The 18,134-nt window shown below is 41.9% G+C and overlaps 2 protein-coding genes across 13 annotated transcripts in view; one reads left to right on the forward strand and one right to left on the reverse strand.

Annotated features, from left to right (window-relative positions):
- The window catches only part of map7d3 (MAP7 domain containing 3), a 132,652-nt gene extending 123,335 nt beyond the window's left edge, over window positions 1-9,317 (forward strand). For all 10 annotated transcript variants that reach the window (XM_078547716.1, XM_078547718.1, XM_078547719.1 and 7 more), the window contains 4 exons: window positions 191-269; window positions 1,425-1,581; window positions 3,420-3,703; window positions 7,185-9,317. In XM_078547716.1, the coding sequence (XP_078403842.1) occupies window positions 191-269; window positions 1,425-1,581; window positions 3,420-3,703; window positions 7,185-7,192 (528 nt within the window). In that variant the 3' untranslated portion in view covers window positions 7,193-9,317. The remainder of the gene's footprint in view (window positions 1-190; window positions 270-1,424; window positions 1,582-3,419; window positions 3,704-7,184) is intronic.
- Window positions 9,318-10,318: 1,001 nt separating this feature from the next.
- Window positions 10,319-18,134, reverse strand: part of fhl1a (four and a half LIM domains 1a) — a 91,594-nt gene continuing 83,778 nt past the window's right edge. For all 3 annotated transcript variants that reach the window (XM_078547748.1, XM_078547747.1, XM_078547746.1), the window contains exons 4-6: window positions 17,399-17,568; window positions 13,552-13,738; window positions 10,319-11,433 (exon numbers count right to left, since the gene is read on the reverse strand). In XM_078547748.1, the coding sequence (XP_078403874.1) occupies window positions 11,282-11,433; window positions 13,552-13,738; window positions 17,399-17,568 (509 nt within the window). In that variant the 3' untranslated portion in view covers window positions 10,319-11,281. The remainder of the gene's footprint in view (window positions 11,434-13,551; window positions 13,739-17,398; window positions 17,569-18,134) is intronic.

Here is an 18,134-nt window from a genome sequence, read left to right on the forward strand (position 1 = left end):
TAGAGATTGATGAATTTTTGTTCGGCCAGGGTATTGTGGGTTACCAAACCAAGGCCCGTGAATGGAGTTAACGTACAGATCAGCCGCGATCTAATTGAAATGCGGAATGGGGTCGACGGGGTGAACAGCCGTGTGAATTCTTAGATCTTGCATAAAGAATGTTCATTTGGTAACCCTCCTGTTTACACAGGGGGCTGGAAGGTCAGATAGTGGTGTGGCTGAAGAAAGCAGTGAGGATGAACCCAGGAACGAGGATGCGGACGAAGTGGGTGAGTGACTTGGAGCATGTTTTACAATTGGGTTGATGCTGGCCCCATACTGAGTCCCTCTGCAAATACCGACACCCCTGAATACTCATCCCTCCATAACTCCAGCAGGAGAGGTTCATGTTCTAAAGGAAAAGCGATATTGATGCAAAATAAAACCTATTGAATAGACAGCTCCAGAATTAATATGCTAGTAAATCAATGTGTGAAAACCTGATTATTTTTGTGGACTCCAGTTTGAAAACTGATTTGTCAAACCCTTTTTAGTGCGGCCTCTTAAACACCACCTAAAAAAATTCCATGAAATGGGGAGACACTGGGCCTTAATTTGCAGCCAAATGCAGAACAGATTTTTTGTTTATTCTTTCATGGGATGTGGGCATCGCTGGCAAGGCTGCAATTGTTGCCCATCTGTAATTGCCCTTGAACTGAAGGATATCGTGATGGATTTGAACTCTAGGCCATTTCAGAGAGCAGTTAAGAGTCAGCCACATTGCTGTGGATCTGGAGTCACATGTAGGCTGGACCAGGTAATGACGGCATCAGTGAACCAGATGGAAATTATTTCACTGCGGCTGAATAAATATCCTATATTTTAATAAATCTGTTTCCCTCCCCCAAGTAAGGAAAGGATTAATTATTATTTTAGTGCTAACATTGAAAACTAAATTCTCATTCTTGTTCTCTCTGTGGCCTTGCTCCTCCCTTTCCTTGAAACCTCCAGTCGCCTGACAACCCTCCTTTCCCCAAACTCCCATATCTGACTCCAGCCACTTGTGCAGCAATTCCTCCTGCCCCCACCTTTCACCCTGCCATTCAGCACATGATTTCAGATGCTTAGGCCCAGCTCTGTAATTACCTCCAGGAACACCTCTTTTCCACATTTAAAACCCAATTCTTTGATCAAGTCACCCTCCTAATCTCTGCTCCTTTGACTTGACATTAGTTTCCCTCATACCTCTGATACGAATTGGAAAATGTTTCTACATGTTAAACTACCAATTGTACTGTCTTACTGCATCCTGTATATAAACAGCACTACAGGGAAACCATGTTATCAATAATGCTCTTAGTGATCTGTGATTTGAAGTAATCCAAGGAGGAAGCTGCAACTGTCAGAATAACGGCTTAATTTCTCCCTTATGATTTGTATATTAGATAGCACAGATGGAATTGATGAGCTTCAAGATAATGTACAAGAATGTGCCGAGTGGTCAGATGAAGCTGTAGTAGATGAGGTAACTGAGCTGAATGGTGTAGACGAGACGAATAACATCAGGGACTGTTTGAACAAAGACCAGTCAGTGGATGTAAGGTAGGTTTCTGTGCCATTAGCGCATATTTAGAAAGTTTATGCAGCATCTGAAATGATCAAAAGAGAAAAATGGCAGATGAACATTTCCTGTGCCTATGTTCTGCCTACACTCCAAACATTGACCCAGTTTGTAGGTTTCTAACATTTTCGGTTTTAGATTTGCATTGTGTCCCTTGTTTTGATCCAATTTAATCTAACTAGACTGGCATGCCAAAGAATAACATTGAGCTGTAATGGCTTAATTTCTTATTAAAAATTTACTGGTCCATTCATGTGCGGTCAATCTTTTTTCAGTTTTCAACTTCAGATTCCCTTTGGGAAATCTCTGTCCATCTGCACAATGCCTTGGGAGATCTGCTAGTTACCATATAATAACCAACTTAGTTTCCCTCATTATTTTGTAAATTGTAGGATTGGAATTGGTTCATGCCCTTCTCTATTCCTGTCTGTGAGGAGCTGGGTAATCAGAGTCTAGGCTCCCGTCACTCCTGGAATTTTTTTATATTCATTCATGGGATGTGGGTGTTGCTGGCTAGGCCAGCATTTATTGCCCATCCCTAATTGCCCTTGTTCAGAGGGCAATTCAGAGTCAACCACATTGCTGTGGGTCTGGAGTCAAATGTAAGTGGCAGATGGGCTTTTACAACTATTGGCAATGGTTTCATCAGACTTTTAATTCCAGATTTTTATTGAATTCAAATTCCACCATCTGTGGTGGTGGGATTCGAACCCGGGTCCCCAGAGCATTACCCTGGGTCTCTGGAATACTAGTCCAGTGACAATACCACTACATAAATGTCCATAATAGTAACCTGCCAATGAATCAATCCCACTCGTGTACAGATGAACTACCTACCAACAGCAGCGTGCCAGAGATGAACAGTAGGAACAAAAGAAGCATAGCCATAGCCACATAAACCCCATGCCCACTGCCGCCCCAAAGCACCAAATGAACACTTAGTAATGTGGATGGTTACTTGTATGTCTCAGTAAGTTAATTATTTGGTCCCTGGTTATCTTGTATAACAATGGACTTTACTCTTTCTAGAGCAAGAGTTTTATCTGCATATGTATATGTGAATGGCAAGGTACATTTCGTACAGCAGCAAGTGTCTGTTTAATTCAGTGGTTGCACTCTCATCATTGAATCAGGAAGTTGTTGTGTTCAAACCCCATCCCTAAGCCACAGCACACAATCCAGGTTGATACTGTATTCCAGTGTAATACCTGGGGAGTGTTGCATGCTTAGAAGTGCCATTTTTGTTAAGATTCATTTGGTGGTTCAGGTGTTGGATCATTCACCTCCCTTCTGCTTATGGGATGTTGCTGTGCATGATGAGAGCACTTTTGGGATGGGCTGCAGTCTGTGACGAAGCACTGTATAAATACAAGTTTCAATCACGTAGGTTTAAACGTTTCATTAAACTGAAACAAACTGAGGCACTTTTGTAGATTAAACAAGTAAAATATAGAGAAACTGAACAGAATTAAAAGCTGTCCTGTTTAAGCTGAGACTTGTGGCCTCTACAACTTTCAAAAGTGCACCCTAATAGTAACTATAACCAGATAAATGTGAAGCCAGAAATGGCCTGTTTTATTCAAGTTAAATACATGAAGAATCAGAAGCTTTTTATTCATCTCTCTGGTGCTTTGTCCGTTTATATTGATTGACGGGAGTTGAAGGTTACGGGGGACAGGCAGGAAAGTAGAGTTAAGGCCACATTCAAATCAGCCATGATCTTATTGAATGGCAGAGCAGGCTCGAGGAGCTGAGTGGCCTTCTCCTGCTCCTATTTCTTATGTTCTTGTGTTGTTTTCCCATTTCTCTCCTATTTAAGCTGCATGCCAAAGGAAGACTGTGTTGTATCAGAACTTTTACATTTAAATGAAGAGGATCAAAGTGTTGGCCATCAGAATGGAAAAGCGAGTACATGGATCTTTGAGGATTATATTGACCTTGATGTTTGTTCAAAGACCACCAAATTAGCTGTCACTCCCTGCGGTGCTGATGACTGTAACCAAAACTTGATTGATATTGCTGGCATTCCTGAGAGTCATATCATTGCACTTGAAGAGAATGGAGGAATGACATCCTTGACCAAACCCATTGAGGAAACATCAGGTACAGTTTGATTCACGACTTTCCCACAGCGTTTTCAGTAATAGAAGTGCAGTTTGTCCTGTTTCTTGGGACATCTTTTAAAGTTGGTTGTGTCACTAACTCAATTGAGGTTAATAGAAAGTGAGGTGCAGTAGTGTTGTCTTATTGGACCAGAGAACGGAATTGAAACCCCACCATGGCAATTTCAGAATTTGGATAAAGTTTTAAAAATCTGATCTCAGCAAAAGTGACCATAAGGCTGTGGATTGTTGTAAAATTCCAGCTAGTTCACTAATGTTGTTCAGATAGAGGATCAGCCATGATCATGTTGAATGGCGGAGCAGGTTCGAAGGGCCGAATGACCTACTCTTGCTCCTATTTTCTATTTTTTTAATATCCTTTAGGGAAGGAAACCTGTTATCCTTACCTGGTCTGGGTATGTATGTGACTCTAGACTCATGTTAGTGTTGTTAACTCTTAGCTGCCCTCAAAGTGGCCTAGATGTAGCACTGTAGGTTTTATATCACGTATATCACCTATCACGTAGGTTTTACACGTCTCATCAAACTGAAACAAACTGGGGCACATTTCTAGATTAAACAAGTAAAATATTGAGAACCTGTATCAAACCTCTGCACTGTACTGGTTCGCCCTGAGAATGAATGGAAGAAATAATGCAGCAACATATAAAGAATTATCAGTTTTATATTCCAATTGAACCAAGTTACTCGCCTCGTCACAAGTTTTGACTTCTATTGTTTTAAGATTGAGAGTGGGATCTTTTAACATCTGTTTCTTTATTAGGAAAGGACATGCTCTGATGTTTTCAATCCCTCCTGTAGAATTTAGAATTGTAAATGGCAAATGAATTTCAACATGGATAAGTGTGTCGTGGTGGAAGAAGGAATAAGAGGTCACACATTCCTTGGATAATCAGAGTCTCAGTGGGATTGAGGACCCGAGGGACGTGGGGATACAGATACACAGATCATTAAAAGGAGTGCTGCAAGTTAATAAGATCATTAAAAAAGCAAACCAATCATTGGGATTCATTTTTAAAGGGATAGACATAAAAAATGTTTCCACTTGTAGAAGAGACCCAAACTATAGGGGTCATCAATATAAAATAGTCAGTAGTCTAATAGGGAATTTGGGGGAAAACTTCCTTAACCAGAGAGTGACAGAGTGTAGAACTTGTGACCACAGGATGTGGTTGGGGCAATTAGTATGAATGTATAAGACCATAAGACGTAAGAGCAGAAGAAGGCCATTTGGCCCATCGAGTCTGCTCTGCCATTCAATGAGATCATGGCTAATCTGATAATCCTCAACTCCATTTTCCTGCCTTTTCCCCATAACCCCTGATTCCCTTACTGATTAAAAATCAGTATCTCAGCTTTGAATATACTTAATGACCCAGCCTCTACAGCCCTCTGCGATAAAGAATTCCATAGATTCACTACCCTCTGAGAGAAGAAATTCCTCCTCATCTCTGTTTTAAGTGGGCAAGCCCTTACTCTGAGATTATGCCTTCAGGTCCTAGGCTCTCCCACAAGGGGAAACAACCTCTCAGCATCTACACTGTCAAGCCCCCTAAGAATTTTATATGTATCAATAAGGTCGCCTCTCATTCTTCTAAACCCCAGTGAGTACAGGCCCAACCTACTCAACCTCTCCTCATAAGAAAATCCCTCCATGCCCGGGATCAACCTAGTGAACCTTCTCTGGACTGCCTCCAATGCCAGTATACCTTTCCTTAGATAAGGGGACCAAAACTGTTCACAGTATTCTAGGTGTGATCTACTTAGTGCCTGTATAGTTTTAACAAGACTTCCCTTTTTTTATACTCCATTGCCTGTGAAATAAAAGCCAAAATTCTATTTGCCTTCCCTATTACCTACTGAACTTGTGTGCTAGCTTTTTGGGATGCATGCATGAGGACTCCCAAACTTTCTTCAGTCTTTCTCCATTTAAATAATATTCGGCTCCTCTATTCTTCCTGCCAAAGTGCAAAACCTCACATTTCCCCACATTATTCTACCTGCCAAGTTTTTGCCCACCCACTAAACCTGTCTATATCCCTCTGTAGACTCCGTGTCATCCTCTCACCACTTACCTTCCCACCTATTTTTGTGTCATCTGCAAGCTTGGCATTAGTACATTCATTTCCCTAATCCAAGTCATCAATATATATTGTAAATAATTGTGGCCCCAGCACTGATCCCTGTGGCACTCCACTAGTTACAGGTTGCCATCCTGAAAATGTCCCCTAAATCCCAACTCTCTGTCGTCTATTAGTTAGCCAGTCCTCTATCCATGCTAATATAGTACCCCTAACACCACGGACTCTTATCTTATTAAGTAGCCTTATGTGAGGTACCTTATCGAACGCCTTTTGGAAATCCAAATATATTACATCTACTGGTTCCCCTTTAACTATCCTACTTGTTACTTCCTCAAAGAATTCTAATAAATTTATCAGGCATGATTTCCCCTTCATGAAGCCATGCTGACTCTGCTTGATTATATTATGCATTTCTAAATGCTCTGCTATTACATCCTTTATAATAGACTCCAACATTTTCCCAATGACAGATGTTAAGCTAACTGACCTATTGTTACCTACCTGTTTTTGTCTCCCTTGCTTTTTGAATAAGGGTGTTACATTGGCAGTTTTTCAGTCCTCTGGGACTTTTCCAGAATCTCAAGACTCTTGGAAGATTACTACCAGTACATCCACTATCTCTGCAGCCAATTCCTTTAATATCCTAGTATGCAACCCATCAGGTCCAGGGAACGTATTGGCCTTTAGCCCCATAAGTTTCCCTAGTACTTTTTATCTAGCGATAGTTCTTGTATTGTATTGTATTGATTTCCTCCTACATTTTTACCCCTTGATTATTTAGTAATTTTGGAATGCTGTTAGTGTCTTCTACCATGAAGACTGATGCAAAGTATTTATTCAACTCCTCTGCCATTTCCTGGTTCCCCATTATTATTTCCCCAGCCTCATTCTCTAAGAGACCTATGTTCACTGTGGTCTCTCTCTTCCTTTTTATATATTTAAAGAAGCTCTTACTGTCCATTTTTATATTACTTGCTAGTTTACCCTCAGAGTTTATTTTCTCCCTCTTTTTTTTTGGTAATCTTTTGTTGGTTTTTAAAACTTTCCCAATCCTCTGGTTTACCACTAATCTCTGCCATATTACATGTTTTTTCTTTCAATTTGATACTATCCTTAACTTCCTTGTTTAACCATGGTTGGTTTATCCCCTTCCTACAATCCTCCTTTCTCACTGGGATATATCTTTGTTGTGAGTTATGAACTTATGGGGAAGCTGAGTAAAAACATGAGGGAGAAGGAATTAGAAGGATATGTTGATAGGATGAGATGAAGCAGGTTGGGAGGAGGTTTGTGTGGACATTGATCAGTTGGCCCGAGTGTCCTCTTCCTTTAGACTCTGTTATTGTATATAATGCTTTATAATTTGTGTTTTCTCAGGACTCTAAATGGCTTGGATTCCGAACGTCACTTGTGATTGCACTTGCATATTCAGTATTTTTACTAAGTGCTGAAGGCCTTGTTACGTGAAGCTGCTTCTATGGAATTTCCTCATTTTTCCCAGAAGAATTAACAAGACCATAACAAAGGTGGCATGTGAAGTGTCACCAAGGATGGTAGTTTGCACCGTTCAAAGTTTCAGGGACTTATTCCTTGACTGCATTGTGCTTTCTCTCAACAGCTGACAGTTCTTTTGATTTTGATGATCTGTTTTTGACAGTGAGTGTAATCAGTTAAGTTTCATTCCTTATTCTGTGTATTGCCTCGTTAGATATTTGGACCAGCTTTATTTTCACATTAACTGAGTTTAGCTGTCATTTCCATTCTGGCCTCGTGTGTCACATCCCAGATTAATGGTTCCATCCCTCAAACTACAGGTTAAGGAGTGCCTATGGGCATCTCAGTGTTCGCAGTTAAATTGTCCCAGTCCTATTTGGTCCTTTTTTTAAGAAATTGTTAAAATAAACCAGCTGCCCACAAGAAGTGGTGGAGCGAAAGACAGAAAAACTGTTTAATTATGATTCTGAGTTGTGAAATGCATTTCATTTGAATTGCAAAATCAGACCTGTTTGTAATGCATGTTTGATTTTGTGATCTTTAAAGTGCTAATGCTCTGGCAGGAGGCTTTGTGCTTGTGGTAGAGCATACTAGCTAAAGGAAGCACTCAGCCAATTCCCCACCTCTCATTCTGCCCATTATTCTGCTTCTCTGGCTCTCCCTCTCTCTCGCGCGTGTGCTCTCTCTCTCTCTCTCTCTCTCTCTCTCTCTCTCGTGTGCTCTTCCCCTCACGCCCTCTCACTCTCACCCTCTCTCCCTACCCACTCACTGCTAGTCCAGGTCTGGTCCAGGTTCTTTTAGATTCAGCTCAGAGAGCGCTATATTAGGAGGAAGAGTTAAAAGTGAAGGAGAGGCTAGTTTTAAAGAAATAGGGTAGGCTAGTGGTAGGTGGATGAGAGAAGATGAAGCTTTCTAGTATGAAAATATTGGTTGGTGTTTCATTACAATGTTATTGTGTGTGTTTCATGGTACTGGAATAGGAAACCAAACTGTCAGCTGATGTTATTTAAACAAACTGCCGCTCTATGTCCAACCTTCTAGAATACTGTATTTTCAATAAACCTGCACTACTAACATACATTAAGAATGAAATGGCTTCGGTTGATAAACTCAAGTATTTGTAGGTAGCAACTTAGTATTTACATATATTTCACTGGTTTTAAGATAAGTTTTCTTTGCTTATTAATGTATTGAATTTTCTCCACATACATGTAAGTATTATGTACATACCAGCAGTATTGGGCCACAAAACCATTTCTTAATGAACATCCTTTGTTAAATATTCTTTTTGTATTAGGGGTGTATCGTTTGCAATCATCCCAAAACCATCCATAAGAAATGTCAACCTTAAATAACCTCTTCACTGTGGCCCTTAACTTGCTAGTTCATATCCCGTCCGTACTCAGTATATACAAAACTGAATTGCAAGCAGCCTGCTCCCTTAGCTTATGGACTTAAATAGCTGCTACTCTCATATAGGAAGCTGCATTCATTTTACTGCATCACTCCATCTTTTATGTTTATTAAATATTGCCTCCTAATATAAGTTATACTGCTTTTCTTTGTTAGCCTCATCAAAGAAGTCAGCAATGAATAGCCTGTTTAGTCATATCCACTCCTCTTAAAGGGAAGCTAATACTATTTGGCTGTTTTATCTTTGTTTAAATTTCTCATTGAAAACGTTTTGGGTTGGTTCCAAAACGAGAATTGCTATTCCTTCCTTTGGTGCAAGTTTTAGAAATAGGAATCGTCTCGTCTGTAACAATTGCTGAAAACAGTCAAGCTCACTACATGGTGGCATTGGGTTAGACTAGAGCAGTGCCTTAGGTCAATCATTTAGTGTATTTTTGTAAGATAGTTAACTTGAAATCTTTGCAGGAAAATGACAATCACTAACTGAACTACCCTTCTCGCTGTGCACATTACTTTGTTCAATGCCTTGTTGACAGCTGTGTGTAAATAGAAAAGTCTGTGCATCATTGAAATAAATTTTACAAAATAAAAAAATGGAAATGGCTTATGGTTTAATTTTACTCAGTATTACACTTTAAAGCTTTTCCATGAATATTAACAATGGGGTTGAGAGCCTCCAGTATGAGGTGAGTATTGTGCTGGACTTGATGTCATTAACATGAGGATGATGCCACCACTGGGTTCAGTCGAGTATATGTGGAAAAGATGTGAAATAAGGTCAATTAGGGATGGGTAATAAATGCTGGCCTAGCCAACGATGGCCATGTCGCATGAACGAGTATATTCAAAAGAATTTGAGGGAGACCGAAACTAGGGGCCATAAATGTAAGATAGTCACTAATAAATCCAATCAGGAGTTCAGGAGAATCTTGTTTATCCAGAGTGGTGAGAATGTGCAATTCCATTTGAAACCAGCTCAAGGAGCTAAGTGGCCTCCTGTGTTGAGGTGATGATGTGTTTAAGGAAAATTAGATAAGCACATGAGGGAGAAAGGATTAGAAGGTTGTGCTGGTAAAGGTGAAAAGAGGCTCATGTGGGGTATAACCAGGATGAGCTATTTGGACTTAATGGCCTGTTTTAGTGCAGCAAATTCTATGTAATCCTTGCTCCGAGTACTCGCGAATCATACAGCACAAAAAACCGTCATTTGACCTCTGCTGCCTCTTTGAAGGAGCTGGTCTGATTTCATCCCAGACCCCAACATTCTCCTAATAACCCTGCAAATTCATCCTCTTCAAATACATGGTCCTTTTGAAATTTTCAAGGAATTTGCTTTTACCACCCTATCGGGTGGTCCCTTCCCAGATCATAACCCTCTGAAGAAATTCTTCCTGATTATCCCACTAGTTCTTTTGTCAATTATTTGAAATCTGTGACCTTGGGTTTCTCTCTATTAGATCCCATGATAATCAGCCCAGCTAGCCACTTTGATGGGTTTCTGTGTATTCAGTTCCTGTAAGAAAAACAAATTGTGCACATCTGCACTTGTTCTGAAAACAAAACAAGAACTAGCTGTGTGATTCCAAAAAGCACATAGCTACCTGCAGGTTTGAAAGTCTTTTATTTAAGGTACAATATTGTCATGCTGTAAATAATCCATTGATTGTCCATACAATGCATTGGACGAGGACCTCACATGCGATCAGGTCATGCATAATTCCATTACGTATTTCCACACAAAATTTGTTAGTCATTTCAAAAACCGTGGTAAATTGGAGCCTAACAAATGCTAGTGTGCAGATATGAGGCACATACTGAACAAACTTCAATTCAGTGGAGGAGAGCAAGAACATTAACAGCTGAATATTCATATATTTAAAACTTCAATTGTTTTGAGGTTGGTGGATAAAAGCCAAATGTGGAATGAAACCATTGAACGGCTGCTGTATAAATCAATAGGGAAGATGCTGGTGGCTAAATACAGCGCCTAATACAGCCAGAGCCGCGTATAACCCACATCCAGTAGCCAAAATGCCTCTTTTTGGCTGATATGCTTTCACAGAACATACCCTGCCAGTTTGTATATGGTACTGAATTTGATTTACATTATAAAACACTGCATTTCAATGTAAGAAATTAGTTATTATGAGCTAACAACTGAAGTAGCAGACACACCTGGGTGAGACTGTTCAGGTGAGTGATGCATGCAGTCAAACACTACAGTGACACTGAGTAAATAGCATCCTCTTATACAATGAGTTTAAGTATTGTTCCAGCTTTTATCTACCTTTAATGTTTTAAGAAACTCATTTATGAAGTCATATGATTAAATATTGCAGGCATTTCAATTAAACTTTTGTAGCTTTTGAACCCTTTTCCATGCCTGTGGATAATACTTAGCACCGCAGAAAAGATGAATAATGTCTAACTTTTGTAAAGATTGCAAACACGTGCTAATGTACTGCCTTTGGAGCATCTGGTTATTGAATTTTAAAAGCTTTGCTGTAACAAGGTATTTGATTAAGGAACGAGATTTGTTCTCGTTACTGTGGTGTATGAATCAGGATTTACAGCGATTTCGCACAGTCAGTGCAGTACACATCCCTGTTGTGGTTAACGAAACGCTTGTTGACCAGGGAGCTGTAACACTTCTTACACTTGAAGCAGTCGCTGTGCCATTGACGGTCTTCATAGGTTACAACCTCAGCCCCTCCGAATCCTAGTAACAGGTAGACAGGATATTAAAGCAGTGTCACATGGTTTACAGTGGAACTGTGAACAATATATGTCAAATAGATCAGAACACAGTTGAAATAAACAGCTCGCCATTAACTGATAGGTTGTAGGGCTGGGAGGGGGTTATGGAGATTGGGAGGGAAGGATTTGAACACAAGGATGTGTGTTTTAAAATCAAGATGTTGCTGGACTGGGAGCTAATGGGTTAACAGGACTTGATATGAGTGAGGAGTTTTTCAGTAAGAGTTTTGAGCAAGTAGAAAGCTGCCAGAGTGTGTTGGAATAGTCAAGTCTGGAGGTAACAGGCATGGAAGAGGACTTCAGCAGCGGATGAACTGAGGCAGGGCGGGGACAAATAACGTTACAGAGATGGAAATAGGTGGATGTCATCGACGTACAAGTGAAAACTGACCATGTTTGGATAATGTCGTCAAGGGCAACATGTGAATGAGGAAAAGTAGGACCAAGGGCGGATGTTTGGAGGAACTCAGAAGTAACTGTGCAGTAGGAGTAATCAGTGGCAGAGATGCTCTAACAGTCCAGTAAGAATGGAACCAGGTGATAGTTGCACTGAGATGGCTAACAGAGTTGTTGGAGGAGACTGTGGTCTTTACCATATTAAAGACTGCAGAGAGGTCAAGGGGAGATGATCCATAATGATCACAATCATGGACGATGTTTGTAACTTTGGTTAAGGCTGTTTCATCGCTGTGGCAGAGACAGAAATCTGATTGGAGAGGTTCAAACGTGGAATTAACTCTTTAAATTGTTGCCAATCTTTCTGTGGTGACATGCTCAAGGACTTTGCAGAGAAAAGGGAGGTGATGGTGGGGTGGGAGCTTTACCAGGACTAAAGTGTAGAAGGTGGCTGTGAAAGGAAAGTGCCTGAAAATAGAGAAGCATTTATAATGTCAATTAACATGGGGGCACAGGAGGGGAAGTTGGGTGATGAAGAACCAGGTGGGAATAGGGTTGAAGCTTCATTTACAAGATGAGCTCAGAGAAGCTATGAAAGGAGATATGGGAAAGCTAAGAGCTTGGGTTTATGTAGTGCCCTCCATGACTTGCGAGCCAGAATTCAGTCAAAGCCATGAGGTAGAGGAAGTGAGAGACCGTGGAGTGCATGTCCACAGGTCCCTGAAGGTGGTCAAGAAAGCATATGGAATGCTTTCCTTTATTGGGCAAGGTATTGAATACAAAAGCAGGGATGTAACACTGGAACTGTATAAAATGCTGGTTAGGCCACAGCTGGAATTTTGTGTACAGTTCTGGTCACCACACTACAGGAAGGATATAATTGCCCTGGAGAGAGTACAGAGGAGATTTACAAAAATGTTGCCAGAGCTTGAAAATTGCAGCTATGAGCAGAGATTGGATAGGTTGGGGTTGTTTTCCTTAGAACAGAGGAGGCTGAGGGGTGACCTAATTGAGGTTTACAAAATTATGAGGGTCCTAGATAGAATAAACAGGAAAGACTTGTTTCTCCGGCTAAGGGGTCAATTACCAGGGGGCATAGATTTAAGGTGATTGGTAGAAGGATTAGAGGGGACATGAGGAAAAACTTTTTCACTCAGAGGGTGTTGGGCATCTGGAATTCGATGGTTGAGGCTGAAATGCTCAACTCATTTAAACGGTACCTGGATCTGCATCTGAAGTGCTGTAACCTGCAAGGCTACAGATCAGGGATTAAAATGAGTGACTCGTTTCTTTTTTCTCTTTCCTGGCCAACAATGGGCTGAATGGCCTCTTTCTGCACCGTAGCTTTCCTATGGTTCTAGGTCAGCCAATGCAATTATCCACAATGAGCTCATAGATAGCAAGGGCTTTACACACAACTGAATGGTGACTTGTGGATGAAATGCAGTGATAGGTGATCTGCTGATCCATGAAGTGGTGGGGGAGGGGGGGTGCTAGCGGTTGGCAGATTGTAGGTGGACTGTGTTGGACTATCCCCCAATGGGGTGCTTTGGATATGAAGGTTGGTGAGTGGGTAGTTGAGATTACCACTCGCGGTGACTGGCACCATTGAACAAAGTAATGTTTCTGGTTTTTTTTAGCCTCAGTGATGTAAGAAGTAAAGTGGCTATAAGCCACAACTTACCAGTCACAGGCTTGTGGCAGGTGCCACATTTCTTGGCGATGAAGTTGCCATAACAGTCGGCACAGTAGATGTAGTTCTCATGGGCAGTGAATCGTTGGCCACTCAGCTGTTTCCGACACGTCTTACACACAAAGCACTCAGTGTGCCAGGGCTCATCACGATAGGTTAGTCCCCCACTGGTGATAGCCTGAAACACAGCAGAGACCCCCGCAACCTTGTATCATGGTAACATCAATCAAAGGAACCACATGCCCTGCCAATTGGTTAGTCAGGGTTATCAGACAGGAAAACATGGTCCATTCTGTGTCATATCCTCACCCTTCCCTATCTCTGTAACCTCCAGCACCTACAACCCTCCAGCTCTGTAACCTCTATCAGCCTCTACAACCCTCCCTTATCTCTAACCTCCTCCAGCCCCTACATCCCTCCCTATCCCTGCAATCTCCTCCAGCCCCTACAACACTCCCTATCTCTGTAATCTCCAGCCCCTACATCCCTCTTTATCTCTCTAACCTCCTCCAGAACCTACAACCCTCAGATCTCAGTGTTCCTCTAATTTTGGCCTCTTGAGCATCCCTGATTTGAATCACTCCACCATTCGTGGCAGTCAGCTGCCTGGGCCCCAAATTTTGGAATTCCCTCCCGAGACATTAACACTTCCCATTGTAAATGTGAGCGTAGGAAGCTGTGTGGTGAACTCCATTTTTCTGTGTCTCTGTGTGCTATGCAAGTTAGCAGCTGATGGAGATCATAACATTTAAGGTATAGGATGCTCCAATGCTTGTTACATTGGTTCCTGCCTAGTAACTAGAGCAGGAACCTCTCGGAGTGTTGTGATAGGTCACCAGATCAATTCAAGGGTCAGTGAGCAGCGGTTCTGAGACACTCAGTTTTTTCAATCAGATATTGTGTGTCCCAGACAGGGAGAGATTCCAAAAGGGTGAGGGGGCAGGGAGAAGCCCCAAAAGAAGAGTCCCAGTCAGGCGATAGAGACAGGTCCCAGTTAAGGTAAGGAAAAAGAGAAGCAAAGGAACAAGCTGCAAACAGGAAAAGGGCTACAGTTGACAACTCAAGTGAAGAAGGCAACCAAAGGTTGGTGACTCCATACCGTGAACCATTGGGGTGTGGGTACCCCTTTTGGAGCAGTTGTGTTCTGCTCAGTGTGGCCGAAGAGCTGAAGTTATGCTTGTGAGTTGGTGCTTGAGTCCAGATTCAGAGGATCCAGGGCTGCAGAGTCTCAGCAGATGAGGTTGGGGCTCTGCGGGACAGGCTGTTGTTGGCACCGTCTGAATTGGAGTGATTTTTGGAGGGAGTTTGTGGGTTGGATCTTCAGGAGTGGGGATTGGGGGTCCCTCATGGGTGAGACAGAGTTTTGGTGAGATTGTTTGGTTGGCTCACGGTGTTGCTGGTATCTGGGTGGCTAGTTGGAGGATCCGTGGACTCTGTTTTGGTCACATTTGTCATTGGCTGTACACGGTGTGTTCAACCATAGTTTGCCTGTTGGTTCACGTACCTCATGTTAACTCAATGTTAGGATATAAGATCGATATTGTAAATTGTTTTGTCTTTCTGAACTTGTACAATAAAGTTAATTTTTGTTTGTTCAAAACTGTAGAACTTGTGACTTTATTCTCTGAGCAAGTGTTTTGAATCTCAAACTTTGTTTACTTTAAATTAAATGTTATTTGTCCCTAACTGCATCTCACCAAAAACTTGGGGGTCTAGTTTAGGATCATATCGAGTATGATGGAGAAGAATGCAGCAAGTTGGAGATTTTTAAAATATATTAATGAAGATGGGTGACCTCATTGAAGCAGAAAATTCTTAAAGGGCTTTTTAGGGTTTGGACTGTTAGGTTAGATGTTGGTTGGATGTTTCCGCTGGTCGGGGTATCTAGAACACGGGGGCCCAGTCTCAGGATAAGAGGCCGATCATTTAGGACTGAGATGAGGAGAAATTTCTTCACTCAGAGGGTTGCGAATCTTTGGAATTCTCTACCCCAGAGGATTATATCAATGATTTGTATGAGGGAACCAAACATAATATTTCTAAGTTTGCTGACAACACAAAACTTGGTGGGAATGTGAGCGATGAGGAGGGTGTTAAGAGGCTTCAAGGCGATTTAGACAAGTTAAACAGGAAAATCCATGGCAGATACAGTATAACGTGGATAAGTGTGAAGTTTTTCACTTTGGTAGGAAAAACAGAATGGCAGAGTATTATTTAAATGGTGATAGATTGGGAAATGTTGATGTACAAAGAGACCTGGGTGTCCTCGTACACCAATCACTGAAAGCAAGCATGCAGGTGCAGCAAGTAGTTAAGAAGGCAAATGGTATATTGGCCTTCATTGCGAGAGGACTTGAGTACAGGAGCAAGGATGTCTTACTGCAGCTGCACAGGCCTTGGTGACAAGTTTTGCAATTGTTCCTGTGAAGTGACCTCAGGACGTTTTACAATGTTAAAGATGCTATGCAAATGCAAGTTGTTGCATTACAATTACTGACTCTCTACCACACCAAGTGTCATGTGATCTCCTGGGAGAGGCAGGGAACCAGATTAAAAACCCAGGAATATTGAAGTGGAAAATCTAGGAAATTCCTCCCACCCAACCAGGAGATTACACTGGCCCTGAATTCACTCCGATCCCGTCCACCTTTACAAAGTGACCCCTCTATCCCAGCCCGAAGCAGATCCTTCTCTGACCTGAGTCACTGCTATCTGGGGAAAGAATCACCTGACATCTAATCTCAATCTGACTTTAGACAATTTAAAATTGTGATCCTGCTCCTTCCTAATCCAAGTAATTATTTGAACATCTCATCCCCACTTTCTTGCTGCTTTTTGATTTGCAGTTTTATTTTTATTTTTAGATGTTTTTCACTCCTTTTTTCTGCATTTTATCCACAGGTCAGGGCCTGTGGCTGAAGCTGGAGCTGGAGCAGATTAACCTTGTTCTCCTTGGGGAATGTTTGGTTCTAATTGATGAAGCAACCCTGTAAGAAAAGGGGACGTTTGACTCCAGGAATCCACAGTGATTTGTTTTTATTTGTTCATGGGATGTGGGTGTCGCTGGCTGGGCCAGCATTTATTGCCCATCCCTAACTGCCCTTGAGAAGGTGGTGGTGCACTGCCACCTTGAGTACAACTACATGACTTGCCAGGTCATTTCAGAGGATGGTTAAGAGTCATCCACATTGCTGTGGGTCTGGATTCACCATATGTGGGCCAGACCAGGTAATGAGGGCAGATTTCCATCCCTAAAAGTGATTAGTGAACCAGATGTTTTTTTAAGGTATTTTCATGGTCACCATTACTGAGCCTGGCTTTTCATTCCAGACCAGTAACACATTACCCATGATTACACCAAAATAAAATTAATCCCCAAACCCACACTCTCATTCATGTTAATATTTGGCTCCTGGTTTTCAGTGTGTTATTATTGAGGTAATAAAATAGATTCAAACACTTCTACAGCTGTCCACCAGGGGGAATCAGAGCTCCAGTTTTGGAGAAAGGGGGTGGCTTGCTCCTGAATCTGAGACGCTGCTCTCTGTTTTGGAGAATTGTGTACGCTCAATGTCGAGATTCTGCAGCTAAAAGTCACAGGAGAATGAGTCACTGAGTCGGCCATTGTCAATGGTTCCCCCAGAGGCTCCAATCGCTCAATATCAACTCCATTCCTCACCCTGCCGGCTCTCTGAGTCTGGATAAGACTGATCTTGCTGTTCTTTAACTTAACCCCAGGCTGAGTTTCTGGATATTTAAAATATTAATGTAAACACAAGGACCAGCAGCCAGTCCTGCAGGATTCACTCTGTCTGGCCGTGTCTGCTCAGACTCTCACCTTTCTGCAGTGGACACAGTGTTTGGAAAACTTCTTCTCATTACAGGAGACGCAGTAGATGTCATCACCCTTTGGAACAAAACTTGCTGTTCCGATTTCCTTCAGACAGCGGCAGCAGGTGAAACATCGCTCGTGCCAGTGAGAGCCGCCATATTCAAAACTCTTCGTCCCTGCAGAGAAACAGTGAAATGATGACACTGTTCACTGGAAAACAGAATCACAGATTTGTTACAGTGCAGGAGGAGGCCCTTCAGCCCATCGTGTCTGCACCAACTCTCTGAGCATTTTAACTCAATGTCAACTTGCTGCCTTTTCCCCGTAACCCTGAACATTGTTTCTATTTAAATAATCATCCAATGCCTCGATTGAACCGGCCTCCACCCCACTCCCAGGCCGTGCATTCCAAACCCGAACCACTCGCTGGGTGAAAATGTTTTTTCTCACATTTGCTTCTTTAGCAAAACACTTTAAATCTGTGTCCTCTGGTCCTCGATCTGGTTACGAGTGGGAACAGTCTCTCCCTGTCTACTCTGTCCAGACCCCTCATGATTTTGAAAACTTCTATCAAGTCTCCTCTCAACCTTCTCCTCTTCAAGGAAAACAGTCCCAACTTCTCCAATCTTTCCTCATAACCGAAGTGTCTCATCCCTGGAACCATTCTTGTAAACCTCTTCTGCACTCTCTCCATCGTGTTCACATCCTTCCTATAATGTGGTGCCCAGAACTGTACACAATA

The sequence above is a fragment of the Cetorhinus maximus genome, chromosome 8 (genome assembly GCF_964194155.1).
Source record: "Cetorhinus maximus chromosome 8, sCetMax3.hap1.1, whole genome shotgun sequence".
NCBI lineage: Eukaryota > Metazoa > Chordata > Chondrichthyes > Lamniformes > Cetorhinidae > Cetorhinus > Cetorhinus maximus.